This window comes from Cyanistes caeruleus, chromosome 3 (genome assembly GCF_971803275.1).
Source record: "Cyanistes caeruleus chromosome 3, bCyaCae1.hap1.1, whole genome shotgun sequence".
Classification (NCBI taxonomy): domain Eukaryota; kingdom Metazoa; phylum Chordata; class Aves; order Passeriformes; family Paridae; genus Cyanistes; species Cyanistes caeruleus.
This window is the reverse complement of record NC_141703.1, coordinates 37,521,900-37,539,000: the sequence shown is the minus strand read 5'-3', so window position 1 is coordinate 37,539,000 and position 17,101 is coordinate 37,521,900. Positions and strand designations below refer to the sequence as shown.

At 38.5% G+C, this 17,101-nt stretch overlaps 1 protein-coding gene across 5 annotated transcripts; it reads left to right on the top strand.

Annotated features, from left to right (window-relative positions):
• The first annotated feature begins 374 nt into the window (after positions 1-374).
• Positions 375-16,068, top strand: ERCC5 (ERCC excision repair 5, endonuclease). Of its 5 annotated transcripts, none has more exons than XM_086880743.1 (16): positions 375-469; positions 1,248-1,365; positions 1,986-2,161; positions 2,668-2,783; positions 2,881-2,973; positions 3,722-3,782; positions 4,685-4,828; positions 5,689-5,896; positions 6,152-7,300; positions 7,674-7,906; positions 8,270-8,389; positions 9,933-10,146; positions 11,947-12,091; positions 12,892-13,092; positions 13,996-14,080; positions 15,411-16,068. In XM_086880743.1, the coding sequence occupies exons 2-16, from the start codon at positions 1,278-1,280 to the stop codon at positions 15,960-15,962; spliced, it is 3,585 nt and encodes a 1,194-aa protein (XP_086736869.1). In that variant the 5' UTR covers positions 375-469; positions 1,248-1,277; the 3' UTR covers positions 15,963-16,068. The 5 variants fall into 5 exon arrangements, with proteins under 5 accessions (XP_086736869.1, XP_086736870.1, XP_086736868.1 ...); XM_086880744.1 differs by having other exon boundaries at positions 434-514; XM_086880742.1 differs by lacking the exon at positions 375-469 and adding an exon at positions 524-676.
• The last annotated feature ends 1,033 nt before the right edge of the window (positions 16,069-17,101 follow it).

The window sequence follows — 17,101 nt, the reverse complement described above, 5'->3', positions numbered from 1 at the left end:
GGTAGGTTGGGATTAAATTCTGGTTTTCCATTTATTTTGCTCTTGGGTTGGAGGCTGTCACACTTCATCCACAGACTATGTAGAAATGGGTTCTTCCAGCATTAGCAGGAGGCAGGTGCATGTTCTTGGGGTTGCACTGCAGGGAGCTTTGCCTAGGGCTGCCCGGGTGGTGGGGTACGTGCAGTGAGGGGCACTGGGGCTGTGCTCGGGGCAGAGCAGAGAGCACAGACTGCAGGGGAAATCGTGTTCGGGGGTAGGAAAAATAGGACTACTTTTGTCTGCCTTGTGGGATTTTGTTCTGGGATAGACTTTTTCCATTCTCCAACCAGAGAAGGGCAGTGGAGCTGATAAAGGTTCTGGAGCACAAGTCCTGTGAGGAGCAGCTGAGGGCGCTGTTAGTGACCTTATCACCCGCTACAGCCACCTGCCAGGCGTCTGTAGCCAGGCGGGGGTCGGCCTCTTCTCCCAGGTAACAAATGACAGCATGAGAGGAAATGGCCTCAAGCTGCGCCTGGTGAGATTTAGGCTGGACATAAGGGCATTTCTTCACAGAAAGGGTGATTAGATATTAGAAGGGACTGCCTAGGGGGCTGGTGCAGTTACCGTCCCTGGAGCGTTTAGAATGGACGTGGCACTTCGATCACGGTCTTGTTGACAGAGGGGCGTTCGGTCACAGGTTGGACTCGATGATCTCAGAGATCTTTTCCAACATAACATTCTGTTATTCTCTGCTGTTTGCTACTAGGCTCTCCTCCAGGCAGCCGAGAAGGCCGCCGCCCTCAGGATGCGGAGAAAGGGCGGGGGGAGCCGGCCGGCGCCGGTGTGCGGGGCGGGCTGTGGGCGGCTGCTCCCGGGCCGGGCCCTGCGCCGGCCCCGCCCCGCGCACTGCGGCTCCCGGCGGCCCGCGGGGCAGCGCTGGGCGGGGCCGGCGCTCGGGGAGGCCGCGGGGAGTGTTGGGGCCTTCCTGCCGCGTCCCTGCGCCGGCATCCCCTGCCCGCCCTGGGTCCGGGATCGCCACCCCCCTGTCCCTGCCCCTGCCCCTGCCCCTGCCCCTGCCCCTGCTCCTGCTCCTGCTCCTGCTCCTGCCCCTGCCCCTGTCCCTGCCCCTGTCCCTGTCCCTGTCCCTGTCCCTGCTCCTGCCCCTGCCTATCCCGGCCCGACCGGCTGTCACCTTATTTCTGTGTGAATTAATAAAGCAGTCGTGGGCCGCATAATCTTTGGGTTATTCCTTCTTTTGTGCCTCATAGATTTTCGCTCAAAGCAGCTAAGGAAGAACAATGGGAGTTCAAGGACTTTGGAAGCTGCTTGAATGCACCGGGAGACCCATAAACCCGGAAACGCTGGAAGGGAAAATTCTTGCTGTTGGTATCCTTTAAAAGTAAAGCTGGGGGACCGAAGTCGCAAGAGAGATTGTTATAACTATTTCCCTTATTTATAAGTGATTATTTTAATATTATTATTATTACATTTAAATTGCCTACATTTTGGTAAGTGGAAGTTTTGCTTTATAATATGTGAAATACTAAGCTTTTTTATTTTCATCTTTAAAAAAAACAGGCTTATTTTAATAGGTTCGTTGTACACGTGTTGGACTATAGAATTTTGCACTTTATAAAGAAATATGCTGCTCTCAGTAGGACTACAAGATGAAGTAGTTTTATACTTACGCATCAGCTTTCCTGCCCTGTATACTTGGTTAAATCCTGGAAAGATGTGGAAGGAAGTTACCTTTCATTTACCTTTCAAAATAACTGGGGAGGTATTTGCTGCACTTCTGCTTCAACTCTGCTTTTTGTGCAGGGCAATAGGGGCAATAATATATTCTTCTTCCAAGTTCTTAACTATTTGGATATTCTTGATTTTGGTAAGACAAGCTTGGAGTCGTGGGCAAAAGCCACTCAGTCAAATCTGTGCGCTTTATAGGAACTTTTAATGTGGTATATGTGTAAAAGAGCATATTTTTTTCCTCTCAACGATTCTCTAAGATATCAGTATTTGGTTGAACCAAGCAATAAAGGGAGCCAGAGATCGTGGTGGTATTTCTGTACGGAATGCTCACCTGCTCACTCTGTTTCATCGACTCTGCAAGTTACTGTTTTTTCGGATTCGACCTGTCTTTGTTTTTGATGGAGAGGCACCTCTTCTGAAGAGACAAACCTTGGTAAGTACCTTAGTGAGTTATTGCAATGTAAAAGAGGCTGTATGTCTGCTCATAGTAAGCAGCCCTTTTTGATTTCCTTCCTATTGCTCTGCTTATGTTTCTGAGCTGTGGGGATGGAGGATTGGAGTCCACTGCTGTACAGGTGTCCATTGTAGTTCCAGCCCGGGTTAGCTTGGAGCATGCAGCAGCTCTTCTTTAAACTAGGCATGTTTGATTTGCAGGGGAGCCAGGTTGCAGAAAAGTGGATGATTGCAAAAGCCTGGCTTGTGCTCCAGAATGGACCTGAATGCAGCTCTGCAGGTGTTTGTATCCAGAAGCTGAAAGCTGTTCTTGAGTCCCACAGAGGAAACAAACATAGATTTAGAGGCTCTGAAGGCACTGTCTCCCTTGGTGTAGGATGAGTTAGGAGTAGCTCATAGGCTCAGCACACGGAATTTTAACAGGGGTTCACTGGATGTGCATCTTCATCATGCAGCCAAATGTTGGTGTTACTCTTATTTTCATAGGCTAAGCGAAGACAAAGAAAGGAAATTGCTATGAATGATTCCAGGAAAACTACAGAGAAACTCTTGAAAACGCTTTTGAAGAGACATGTTATCAAAACTGCTCTTACAGGCAAAAGGCAAGAATAAAAATTATTTTTCCCTTGCTTATAAGTGACAGTAAGTCTTTTTGAAGCTGTTAATTGCTGTTTTGTTTTTATTTTTTTTTTCCCCAAGCAATGAAGCTTTGCCCAGTATTACACAAGTTCGGAGAGAAAGAGTTGATGATATGTATGTATTGCCTGCTTTAGAGGATGAAGAGAAGAATAGGTAGGTGGAATTAAGAAAAAAAGCTTAAAGGGCTTTTAATAAACTTGGGTAAAAGTATAAGCTACATTTTTTGATGCTGATGGAAGGCCTTTCATCTATAAGACGCTGTAATATATATAAAGTATATTTCTTTAATTTATATTTTATTTCAGTTTCTTTTTGGATACAGAAGCCTCCTAGTTATTTGTGGGAAAGTAACAGAAGCTTTCAGCCCACAGATTAAATTTCTACACTGGATTCATGTATAAGGATGAAAGTTCTAACTCAGTCTCTAAGGCCATGTCCGTACGACTAAACGGGACTGATTGTTCTAGCTTGGGTGTGGCAGCTTGATTCTGTTTGTGTTGACATGTTCAGCAGGCTTTGTCTGTACTTGTCACACTTGTGGCATCTTCTTAAATAACACTAAGTGAGAACATGAAGCTGCTCTGTAGGTTTCTCTTTGCACATCTCTACTTTTATATACTTCAAATGCTGACCAAGTAAGAATTGTGCCATGATCCAAATAGAGGCAGTTGTCTTCATCTAGTTTTAACTGATACAAGTTTGCCTTTGTACTTTCTGTTCAAATCTTTTTTGACCTGTGCATGTTTATGTGTGTATAAATATGTGTGTGTGTGTGTTTGATGCTGCATAATTTTGTACTTGACCAGCAAAGGCATATGGATAATGACTTCTTGCTTAAAATAGAAACTCTGTTTTCCTGGGTAAATATCTACACCTTTTGTTTTTCCTTTGTGATTTTTAGCTCAGAGGAGGAGGAAGAAAAAGAATGGCAAATGAGAATGAACCAAAGAAAGATGTTGCAAGTAAGTGCAACCTAGTTGCCTTGTTACTGTGAACAATCCTCACATTCATGTGCTATGCTTAAAAGACAAAAAGCTTAAAAAATCCCATTATTTTGAGATATAGGTCTTACTATGGCATTGGTTATAAGCAAAGAAGTTAATTTTCAGTACTCTAAGAATTCGTATTAATGAGGGAATATAAATGTGATTCTCCACTAGAATACAGCAGAAGAGAAAATTCTTGCTGTATCATTTTTTTTTCCTTTTTGCTACTTCCTCTGAGCGTATGGAGAAGACATTGTTTTTTGTAGCAATGCAAATGAAAGCATGTATTTGTGCACGTGGAGATGCGTGTAAAAGACAGCATATTTAACAAAATTCCTATGCTTCTCCAAATGTGAACTGAAGTTGAAGCACTACAGTCCTTGAGTTGTCACAGATAAATTCTGTATTTGCTTCTGATGTGCTGATCTGATAGGAAGAGAAAAAGAGAAATATATAACCTAAGAAGAAGACATAATACATAATAAAATTATCTCTGCTTTCATCCATGGGGGAAAAAAAAAGAAGAAACTTGGAAAGACTGTTTATCTTTGAAGTTCTCCTTCAGAAGGAATGAGAACCCTTTGAAAAGATAAAATCAGAGTAGCTGAGCCTATATGACCTGTTTTAGTGATTTATACTAAGTATCTTTTTGTAAAAAGAATAAAATCAAGTTTCTCTATATGGTGTACATCAATGGGGTACTTAACATTTTTTTATTACATTGTAGTTACTTTTTTTTTCTTATTTTCTTCTCTATATGGGAAGTGCCAACAAAGTTCATGTGGTTTTCTTTTGTTTTGTTTGGAATGATGCTCTAAATATTTTATTATTTTTGTTGTGCTGTAGTACAAAATATGTATGGTTTTCCGCTTTTATAGGAACAGTTATGTGAAAATCCGTATTCTGTAGATATTGAATCAGAAGATTTCCACAAGCTGCCTCCAGAAATAAAACATGAGATCTTGACTGATATTAAAGAACTTACAAAGCGAAGAAGAACATTATTTGAAGCAATGCCAGAGGTAATATTTAAAATAGCTTTCAAGGCATTGGAATGGAGTTATTGCCATAATTCAAATGAAGAAAGGGTACTACATCTGGAAATCTTTACACCCTGGACTATTTAATAACAGGTGTTACATTGAGGAGAAAAAAAATCCAATGAGATAATGACTCTTAGCAGCCTTATTTCTTGATTTCCACTAAAGTTAGCAGAGCTAATTCAGTTTGGCAGAAATGTTAAAAATCATGCTGTGTTTCATGCCTCATCAGCATAATGCCCGAGACTAGGGCATAATGACCCATGCTACTGGTGTGGATGAACCAGGCAGAATGAACACAGCTTGGATTCTAAACCCTGATGTTGTTACAGGAGCTGGCAGCTGGGAAAAGGCTTTTGTAACTTAGGCAGATGTGTTGAAGCTGTTCAGACAAAAATGGGGAATCCTATAGTTCCACTTCTACAGTGAGGTTTTGAAAGTACAGTATACATCTGATCAAATGATGGCTTGTGTCCAAGTGTAAGCCGAGAACCATAGTTTTAAAATGATCCACGTGGGAATTCTCTTTTAATTGCATTTTTTTTTACAGTGAGTGTGAGCTCTGATAACCAGCTAAGTTATGCTGGTCACAAAAATGAGATCTCATGTTTAGCCAGCAGTCAGAACTACTCATACCTTTTAGAATTGTTTGTTACCAGTATAGTATTGCTGTTGCTTGGGAGTGCAGCATCCAGTGAAATACAAATATAGCTGTGTAAATGAGCTCTTGAAAGAATTCCCACACTCTTCCAGAATGTGGGAAATGAACTTTCTTAAAAGGGGTGTTTTATTTCAATTGACTTTTTTGTGTTGTTTTGTTTTTTGTTTTGTTTTTTTTTGAGGACTCCAATGACTTTTCCCAGTACCAGCTTAGGGGTTTGCTTAAAAAAAGCAACCTCAATCGGTGCATAGAAAATGTACAAAAAGAAATGAATCAACAACACTCGGGTGAAATCCAAACACAATATGAAAATGAAGGTGGTTTTGTGAAAGAAGTGGAATCAAGGAGGGTGGTCTCTGAAGAGACTTCTCACTATATTCTGATAAAGGGTATGTCGGGTCTTAATTTTGTAAAACCTGTTGTCTGTCACACTTAAAACTGGCAGTTTTAAGAAAAACCTGAATATTGTTTATGGGTGCATGTAGACAGTCCTTTGGATGAAATGTGCATTACTGTTACATGTCATTAACTATGACCTGTAAAACTGTAGAAAAGTGGTTTAATAATCTTTATATAATGATGTTCATTATGTAAAATGGAATGTTATTATAAAGCAGTATTTTCTATACAAAACTTTCTTTCAGGTATTCAAGCAAAAGAAGCTATGAGTAGAGACTTGGAAGCTACTGCAGGACCCTCATCAAAAATGCATGATTTGACTAAATTAAATAAAATCAGTGAATCTCCTGCTAATGCAAAGCTGCCTGCATCTGACAAAAGGCAGACAGAGGAAGTTGACAATGTGGTGGCAGCACCCCCCTCTCCTCGGACTTTGCTTGCTATCCGGGCAGCCATGGTGGAAAGCAGCTCAGAAGAAGAACTGGATGCAGGACAATTGAACGTGGACCAATTTGTGTCAGAGGAAGGCAGTGTATCTCCAAGAACACTGCGGGCAATTCAGCAAGCTCTGAGTGAAGATGATAATGGGGAGGAAGTTGTTACTGCTACATCTGATGGAGTGCTGTCAGAAAGACCAGAAAGGAAGGATTTTCTGCTTAATAGCTCAGATGAGGAAGAGCAGATTCCTGACGTTAAGGAGGGAACAAACATTCCTACAGCTGCAATTCATTCATCAATCCAAGTGACTATGCAAGATGCTGAATTTAAACAAAAGGGTCAGGAGTTAGAAAAAAATCACATTACACCCAAGGACACTGGTGTATTCAGAAATGAAAATTACTCTGCTATTGAAAATATTAGAAAAGGCAAAGAAAATATAGACAAGGAAGAAAATTATTCGGAAAATCATATTGCACCCAAGGACATCAGTATAGCCAGAGCTGAAACTTATATTGACTGTACTATAAAAGACAAAGAAGATGTAGACAAGGAAGAAAATGGTTCCAAAAATCATATTTCACCAAATGATACCAGTATATCCAGAGCTGAAAATTATTCTTATAATAACAATACTAGAAACGACAAAGAAGACTTAGACAAGGAAAAAAATGGTTCCAAAATGGACATAAAGTCTCTGGGAGATAAGGATATGAATTTGTGTTTGCAGAAGCCACGTTGTTCCCCTGTGCAAACTGGTATAGATGCTTTGAGTCGTGCTGAAACAACAGACCTTTCTAAAAATGAGGAAAATGTGAAAATTTCTGAAAATACCCAGGAAGTAATTTCACAAACAGAGGAGAATATATCTGGGGTTACTAGAGTTTTTCCAGGAGCAAGAGATCCTAAGGAGGAAAGAGAAGGCATATCACAGTCCGAAGATAGTGATTCTGATGGTATGTGCTTTTTGATTGTGTAAAAGGATAAGCAAATAGGACAATATTGTATTTGTAGTCAGTTGAAGCTAACCTTTTCTCTTAGTAAAAACTGTTTAAAAATACATCCACTCCCACATATATAGGAGGCAGGATGAAAATCTGAGCTGTGTTTTTCCCCTTGGTGTCACATTTTATCGTTGAAGCCTGGGTATAGAATATGGAGAGTCAGGAAAGCATGTTGTGTACATTGAATTTAACTGGTGTATTAATTAACCAGACAGCCACTTGATTTATGTAATTTCACAATCCTTATATTTATCTACTGCATATATAAAAGAAAAGACATTGCCCAAATTAAAAATATGTACAAGTCTCTATTTTTCTTTGATAGGGAGCTTTATTGAAGTGGATGCTGAGGTCAGTAATGAGGCTGAGTTTCCTACTAAATATGATGAAAAAATGGGTGACGAACCAACACTTCCAGAGGAGGAGACAGACAGACCTGATGTTTTCACACTGGACTTGCTGAAGGAGTCTGATGAAGTGCAGTTGGGAAACACTCAGAATGCTGAAAAAGAAGCTGATGATAAAAGTGCAGTGGATGAGTGGCAAGACATCAGTTTGGTAACTTACTCTTTTTTGTTTTGAGCTTGTAATGGAGCATTTTGTCTCCAAATAGTTATTAAGGAAAAACTATTGAACAGCTTCTTATTGTTTCATTGCTTTCTCACATAGGTATCTAATTGTATGGGAACTGATCTTTCTTTAAAGGTGGTTAATTATAATCTCTCTAAAATCTAAAGAAAACTTCAAGGTTTTAGCAAATTGATGACTAGACCATCTTTGGTCTCACAACTTGCTGCATTAGAGAAGCTGTAACAACTTCCTAGTGTGAATTAATGGAACATAGAATACCAGAATAACTTTGTGCTTTAGTAAGTATACCTGAATTGTTGAAATAATAAAAATCTTGTTTTATATTTTCAGGAAGAACTAGAAGAATTAGAAAAGGACCTTTCTGCTGAGCAGAATATGCTTCAGTCTCAAAAACAGCAGCAGGAACGTGTTGCTGCTTCTGTAACAGGACAGATGTTCTTGGAAAGCCAGGTAGTATTTGTTGAGTCATTTTGATTTGTTTCCTTCCTCCACCCCAGTCATTTACTCAAAAGCTGACAGTAATTTTGCCTAGTTATAAGTCACCTTTTTTCTCCTCCTAGGAGCTTGTTTTCTTCAGTTTGCTTGATTTAAAATATTTGAAAGTGCTGAGGTGATCTTGAATTCCAACTATTTCAAATAAGTGTAATAACATTATAAAATAATAATATGGATAAATCAGTATATCTTTAAATCTCCAACTTTTAAAAGTTGGGCCAGTTTTATCTTGGCCTGTTTTTTGTGAAAGGTGCAAAATTAACAAAAAAATACTTGGAAGCTATATTCAGCAGCAAAGAATTGATGTAGCCTGTGTATTAGGTAAACTGTGATTTCCCCCAGGGATTAAAAAGTTAAAAAATTACAAGGAGTCTGTACAGTTTATGCCCTGAGTAAACAATTTGAAGGAATCTCACCAGTAATGCCTGAATAAGCCTGTTACTTCTGTGTCAGTGTTTTGATGTTTAATACAATGTGTTTAGGTTAACAGACCCGTAATGTAGTAGACTAGTGATAGTGTCTGCGATGTAATAAATTTATGCACAAATTATGCAAATTATACAAAAATAAATTTATGAACAAATTAATTCTGAGAAATATGTAAATGCTTGTATTTTTTTTTCTTAATGTGACAGTTTAGGTATTTTCAAAATCATATTTAATCTTGGTTAAATATTTGCACATACTTGTTTCTTCAGGTGATTTTTTTAAAGGCCAGTAGATTGCTTTTGTAGCATGTGCCATGTAATCATAGGCACACCATTATAGTTGTCTTTTGATCTTGTGCTTTTATTCTTAATTACAGTAAAAATTTTAAAATCTTGAGGGTGATTCTGTCAAGCCTCAAAAGCCGCCTGAGTGAAGGACGTCATTCAGACCAGTGTAACTAGCACAAGCCTGTAAACCTGTAAACCTAGTGCATCTGGGATATTTAACTGAGGTTGTGTAGTGTATCCCATAAAGCAAAAGTGCATCAAAATAGAAGAGTATCAAAATACTATCCAAGGAATGATCAGTCTTCCCACTGGTTCCTGCTTGATATGAATGTTTCTTGTTTGCTTTCATACTACTTTCTTAGATGAAGTGATGACCTAATCTTTTCTTTAAATACAATTTGTTTTTTATTTCACTTTTTATATTTAATCTGCATCTTGCTCTCATGAAGCCCACTTAATTTGTAATGCATGGAGTTTTCTCCTTGCTGTGCAAAACAATACTTAAGTATGCTTGTGTAATTAAGATGGCAGGTTCTCAAACTGTGTGGTAAAAATGTGCTCAAGTAGTGCTTGACTTATATGGCACTGTCTGCTTGAGAGGAGTTGAGTGGGGATTCCCCCTTGACTTAACTGAACTAGGTGCTTTTTACCAGAAGTTTAAGGTTTGTTGTCAAATATTAAATAACTCCCAAGTGTGAATCTAGTGGTTCTGAATCAAGCAGAAGTGTATTAGAAGTTAACTCTTTAGATGAAATATTAACTCTTTTCCTTCCATCCCTCAGGAGCTCCTCCGTCTGTTTGGCATTCCATATATCGAAGCTCCGATGGAGGCAGAGGCACAGTGTGCCATATTGGACCTTACTGATCAGACCTCTGGGACAATCACTGATGACAGTGATGTTTGGTTGTTTGGTGCACGACATGTTTATAAAAATTTCTTCAGTCATAACAAATACGTAGAATATTATCAGTACGTTGACTTTCAGAACGAGCTAGGTAAGCCTCAGGGACTGATTTGTTAAACACAGTCTTTAACAGGAGAAATCTGTCATCTGTCTGTTTGTATTTTCTACAGAATTTTGTGTCTCTTATTTAGTGTCTGTTCTTTGGAGAGTCTCTAAAGCCATTCAGTTAGGTTGCTGTTTTACTGCTAGATGATGCTCCTGAATTTGCAGACCAGCTGCATTTAATATCCTGAGTTAGTGTAATGATCATCAAGGCTGGAGATATGAACTGCTATACCAGTTTCTGTGTAAATGTTGGCATGACTTTTCTGATGTGGTGGGAAAATGATATTCTGATGTCATCAGATTTTTACTCTTCTGGAAATGGAAGTTAGTTTTGGATATACTGAGATGTAGTATAGTAAAAGAGGATCTGGAATATGTGTAAAACATTTGTCATATAGCTGAGACTGAAAGATTTTTTTTTCTTCTATCTGATTGCTCTTGAGCTAGTCTAACCAAATTGTGGTCAGTTTTGTTGAACTACTAAGCTTCAGTATCACACAGAGAGTATTAGGCAAAATATGAGCTGATTTAAACTTACTTTAATTCTTGGGCAGAACTGTTTTAAAATCAGTTTTGACATTTTCAATTTGAGAGGCTATAGACTTTGAAATAATAGCAGGTAAAATTTCGTAACATTTTTATGTGGTGAAAAATGTAGCTTTGGTTTCTTCCAGCAAACTGAATGAAATATTTTTCCCCTACTTAAGTAAGCTACTGTAGCTTAATTGGAAAGGATTGCTGTAAAAGCGTGTCTGTGATTTTTAACTGGTTTTAATGTGCTAGGCCAAATTTTTATTTATTGGGAAAAAATAGTCATCATCAGTCTTTTTGTCACATTCCTCTGTAGTCTTGTGCTTCTCCTTTCCCATGCATTTCAGAAACTCCTCTATCTGGACAGCTGATGAATATGATGACTAGCATGATGATGGTCTGTTCTGCTTTGCGTGTTTAGACTCACGTACCTCCTTTTCTGCATGGAATTTTTTAAAAACTTTTTTTTTCCAAATCTAAACTCTTGAAGCTGGTCACTAAAAACAGTCTGGTTGCCTCAGACCTTATAGCCTATCAAATAGAAGTGGTCAGCTGAGTTCTTCCATCTTTCTGGCTGTTTCACAGGCTCTTCTGGTCTATTTAGTAGCTGTATCAGCAGAGAGAAAAAGGCTCCCAGTTGAGGAACCCTTCTAGGAATCAGGCACTGGAATTGTGGACTAGAATTCAAACAGAATGTTACCTGATTCTGGCATTACTCAATTCAGGTCAGCATTAGATAAGAACAGGACAGTAACTGGATGTAATAAATGAAAAAAAATCTTTTAACAACCTCAAATTTTGAAATTACAGAATCACAGAATTATCTTAGTTGGAAAAGACCTCTAAAATTGAGTCCAATGTTTATCTGATCACTACCTTGTTAACTAGACCATGGCACTGAGTGCCACATCCAGTTGTTTAACACTTTCAGGGAGGGTGACTCCAGCACCTCACTGCACAGTCCATTCTAATGTTTTACAATCATTTCCGTGAAAAAATTCCTCCTGATGTCCGTTGTAACATTTTCATTTTTGCAAGATATATTTGCCAAATTAGCACAATTACTGGTGCTTGAGCTAGCAAGAGTATATTGATACTGCTCCAGAATATACCTTAGCAAATTCTGATATTGAATTAAATATAATTTTATGGAGTTAATGCCTTTGTGTTTCTTTCAATTTTTGACTTTCTGATAATAGTTTTTATTTTGTAAGATAATAAGTTATGAATCCATACACTTTTTTTTTTTTTTCAGGATTGGATAGAAGCAAGCTAATTAATTTGGCATACTTGCTTGGAAGTGACTACACTGAGGGCATCCCAAATGTTGGCTTTGTAACAGCGATGGAGATTTTAAATGAATTTCCTGGGCATGGCTTGGAACCTCTCTTAAAATTTGCGTATGCTTCATTGTGATTTGCTTTTTTGGATCTCCTTATTGTGATTATTAATAGCTTTTCTGATGCTTAAGCATGCAGCAAAACATGAGACCATCACTGACCATCATTATTGAGACTAAGTAGGCTGTAAAACATGACTCCCGTATATCACTATTTGGAATAATGAGTAGATAAAGTGACAAGTTGATAGAGCAATCACAGTGAGACAAATAAAGACAGCAGAACAGCTGTAGAATTGTTCACCTGCCTCAGAGTTTATTGTAGAGACAGATCCATAGTGGAGCAGAGGTTCATCCTTCCTGAGCTGGTGAGAGGTTGCTGTATCATGCTCCTAGAGAAAGAGGACTTGATTGAGGAATGGATAACCTGGAGGCAGACAAGTAGGGTGTGGGCAAGAACAAGATTTGTAGGAGGGCCAGTGCAGCTGTAATGGCAATGGCAAGGATGGTTAGAAGACTTTATTTTTCATTTCTTTTCCTTGTGTACCAAAAAACCTCCAAAAATGATCATTGTGCTTGGAACATCCTCTGCAAGTGAGGCTGAAGTTGGGGACTTCTGTTTTTAGCAGCTTATGGGGAATATAGGTGATATTTGCCACTGTGGCTTACAATAGCTGCATTTAATGTGTATGTTTTGTCTTTTCTACTTTTAAGGTTTTTTTGTCCCTTTGGCCATCTTTCTATGTAATATCTTGTAATAATTGAAGTAGGGAGACTAAGGCTATTGAAATTAGCATGGTGGCTCTTGATATTTCAAATTTTATTTTATGAGGCAAATTAATAATTTTCTCTGTTTTTCAGTGAGTGGTGGAATGAGGCTCAGAAGAATAAGAAAGCGAGGCCTAATCCACATGACACCAAAGTCAAGAAGAAACTGCGGGAGCTACAGCTTTATTCAGGTTTCCCAAATCCAGCAGTGGCAGAAGCATACCTGAAGCCTGTGGTGGATGAGTCAAGGGGTTCGTTCACCTGGGGAAAGCCCAATGTAGAACAGATCAGAGAATATCCTTTTACTTGTTAGGTGAAAGTACTCAAAGTTCATAAGGAGTCAGTAATGGAGAGTCAAGTTCTTAACATCTCTTTGTTGTGAGGGGCCCCAAGCCCTATCTGCATGTGCTCCCCTAAAATGAGACCAGCTCTAGAACAGAAGGGAATGCAGCCATGCATATGTGCCAGTCAGGGCTGCTCTGCCCTCCTGAGAGAGTGGGCTGCCTCACTTTGCATGCAAAGAGAATCTTGTAGCTGAACTGACTAGTTTGTTGTGATATTGTATTTTTGTAATTGTTATATTTCTCTAACTGTCCTGTGCCTCTTTCTCCTCTTGAAGTGGGATTCTTCGCACACTCCCTCTGTATGTTTGCCATTTTTCACAAATAAGTCTTGAGTTCTAGACAGAAATGGTGTTTCAGTCTGCACTTTATCCCTAGTTATTCCCTGCATTTCTTCCAATAATGTCTAATTTTTGCTTCATTTGCAGTCTGAGCTGCAGTGAACTATTGAAAAGTAAATGGAAATAAATGCAGAGCTAATAGTGTTTTAAACAGTAAATGAAACTTTTGGCAGGTGGAAGTGCAAAAATAAGGTTTATTTTTGCCTATTTATAATAGGCATTTTTTGTTATGGCAATACCACTTAGCCAAAATGAGTTCCATCTTCACTGAGACATGCTTTGGGAAATGTTACTAGAGAAAAAGTTCTGCAAATAATGGAGATGTAGCAGGATGATTGTGATATATGGTTTTAACCAAGAGTCTTTTGTCTGATTTTGTAGTAGAAAAAGCTTTGAAGTTGAGCAGCTTTCCTATTTTCCTTCTTCCAGACATTTTTTACTTCCGGAATTTTCATTTAATGTGTTTACACAATACCGGTAGTAGCCATTCTGTAAAGGTCCTTAACTTTCTGCACATTCTGCAAGGATCACTTTGGCTGGACTAGGACGAAGATAGATGGAATCCTTTTGCCTGTGATGAAACAGCTGAACTCGCAGCAGGTGAAAATCTACCTGTAGTTTAAGGGTAACTGGAAAATTGTGAGAGCAGCATTTTAAAAAGAACAGCAAGGCATTGCAGTAGAGTATCTTTCTCAGAAGCTGGGCTTTGGTTTTTAATCTTTTGCTGTATTTATTTCTTTTAAAGTCACTAAGCTTGCTTCTCTAGACTTCATTTCTGTATGATTTGAGTGTGCTGTGAGGGACTCTGCATAATTTCAGACATTGGTTTCAAGTTTCCTTACCTATCAAGCACCTATCTCAAGTCCAGCCTGCTGTTGTTTCTGGACACAGTGAAGCTGCAAGTACCTGAAGCAACTTCAGTACTTTTAGAAGACAAAGGGCAGTTTTATAAACACTTTATAAAATATATTTAAAAGTGCCCCATAGATTCTGGTGGAGTGATACTACCTTTTGGATGCTGTACACATCCTTTGAGGACGAACTCAGACTGAACTGTTGAGCAAGTGTCCATTAATAATATTACTCTAATTTCCAAGTAAATGTTCTGTCACCTTCATGAACACTTGAAAATGAATAGTGATGCCCACTGCAGTAGCTGTCAAAGGGGATTGTAAAATTGATCCCCAATGTCAGATTAATTTTTCCTTTTAACATACACAAGATAGGTATCTTGTCTAAACCAGTGTTCTAGGTTCTCAGTATCACTGGGTGAAGTGAAAGCTCCCTAGTTATATACATATAATTTCAGGTTGACTGGAATATCCTTTGGAAGTGTCTGTCTCTCTTAGACAATTTTAGGGGAAAGGTAGAGGACTGGCTTAGCCTATGCAAAAAGCCTAGCTGTGGTTGAATAGCACAAGTCCACATTGTGTGATGACTCTTAGTTCTACCCTTCAGTCTTTATACTCTAGCAGCATGTGGTGCAGTGAACTGGAGTCAAAAGCCTGTGTGTTCTTGCACTTGGAGGCACAAATGCAAAGTGCACTTACAGCATTTACTCAGTAAACATTCTGCTTTAACAGCTGGAAGCTAAGGATGTGTTTGTAAGGGCATACTTAAGAGTACTACAGAGATTCTCTGTATTAGGGTTGACAACAGCAACATATGTCTAATCACTAGCAGCACAAAATTAATGAAATCTTCCTGGAGTTTGCTAATCATTAATTTCTGTAAAGGTTCTTGTTGCCTAATTTATTGTAAAGTATGGGTATTACTATAATGATGATTCTTATTGTTCACATCTATGTGCATATGTATTAATTTCATTACTCCTTTGTCCTGCTTTAGTTTTATATGTTTTATAATATAGCTAACAACCAAATTCCCATTACAAAAATACTCAACTGCTTTTCTGTTTTATTTCTGATAGACTCAGCTTCGAATAGATTCATTCTTCAGACTAGAACAGCACGAGAAACAAGCTATTAAAAGTCAGAGACTGCGCAGAGCTGTGACTTGTCTGAAGAGAAAGGAAAAGGAAGCGGACGATGAAATTCAGGAGGCAACAGCTGTCATGGAGCTGGAACTTAAACAGCCTGGGAAAAAGACAGGGGAAGGTACCACAGGTGGTGCAAATCAAGCTGCAGCAACAAAAGGACAGAGTGGAAAGAGAAGAAAACATTCAGATTCCAGAAAAGAATTTTTATATGGAGGTGGTTTTGTTGGAAATTTGCATCTTTCAGAAACTTCTAGTGACTCCTCAGTGGAGGAATCCAAAGGCAGAGGTTTAGGCAAGAGCAAAAGGAGGAAAAACATGTCTGCAACAGAGACAGCAGACCATAAAGAGAAAAAAGGGTGCAGTAGCTCAAGTGGTGAGGATGAAGACCTGGGAAATGTAGTCATGGTGACTGCCAAACCTGTGTTTGAAGGCAGAAAAAAGAAATCACGGAGCAAGAGAGGAATGAGAAAGAAAATGTCTTAAATTAAAAAAAAAAAAATTAAAAAGAGACTGGGATTTTTCTGACTTAAGCTTTGTAAATATTCTAATGAATTATTTTTAAAATATAATAAATTATCCCTATTTGTAATGCATTTTGTCATGCATTTTCTGTCCAGAACTTAAATAGAAGTGATTCTAAACAAAACACTCATTTTAGCACACTCAGAGTAAGAGGTGTCCAACCTTCAGATTTTAAAACTGAGCAAAAACATGTTGTCCATTTATTTGCATTCTAACTGAGTTGATAGGATTGTTAAAATCACCTGCAATTAGTTGCTTCCTTAACTTCAGATTTAAATGAAATTCTGAAAATTGCTTGGGTTGTTTCTATGTATTGGGAGAAATAAAATAGGTTCAATTTTTTTGCTTTTCTTCCCTTCCCTAAGCCTGTCTTGGAAGTTTTCTGCCCAAAATAATATTGTTTGTTGGAGAGAGGTGATCCAAACCCTCAAAATATCTCAAGGAAAAAACATGCAGTACAGTAAGTCCCTCTATAATCTGATGTATAATAATTGTTTATGTTCTGAATGTAAAAGACATATTTCTAGATTTGGAGTTACATGGCTGTGTCCAAATGCAGTATTTGTTTGCAAAGGTGATGTTCAGAGGTATCTACTGGTTGCAGCACTCACACTGGATTAATTTGTGTAGGGCTATGTGAAGTTTGGACTTTTGGCACACCTCTCTTCTCTGAATGTAGAATTTATTTCCAGCTCCTGTGTATTGAGGAAAAGCACAGAATTCTGTCTTGTGTTCTTACCTTACATTTTTGTCCTTCTTGTGTTTTTTTTTTTTTTCCCTAGTTTGATATTTCTACTGCATTTCTCATTGTTTCATTATTTGAAAGTTTTGGATGAGACATTATCCTCCCCTAAATGGGTGAGGGGCTGAGGTGAACTGGGTGGGATTTGGCCCTTACAATTGCAAGGCATCTAATGCTTCATGTATAGTTATACTGTGCAAAAGTCATCCCTTTTGATACTACTTTTCTGAAAGATTGTAACATTTTAAGCAAATTCACAGTCTGTCCAGACACTACTTTATAAATCACTCATTAGCATTGCTGAATTTTACATTAAAAGTGTGTGTCAGGTCCTGGTGAGTTGTTTGTAAGTGTAGAA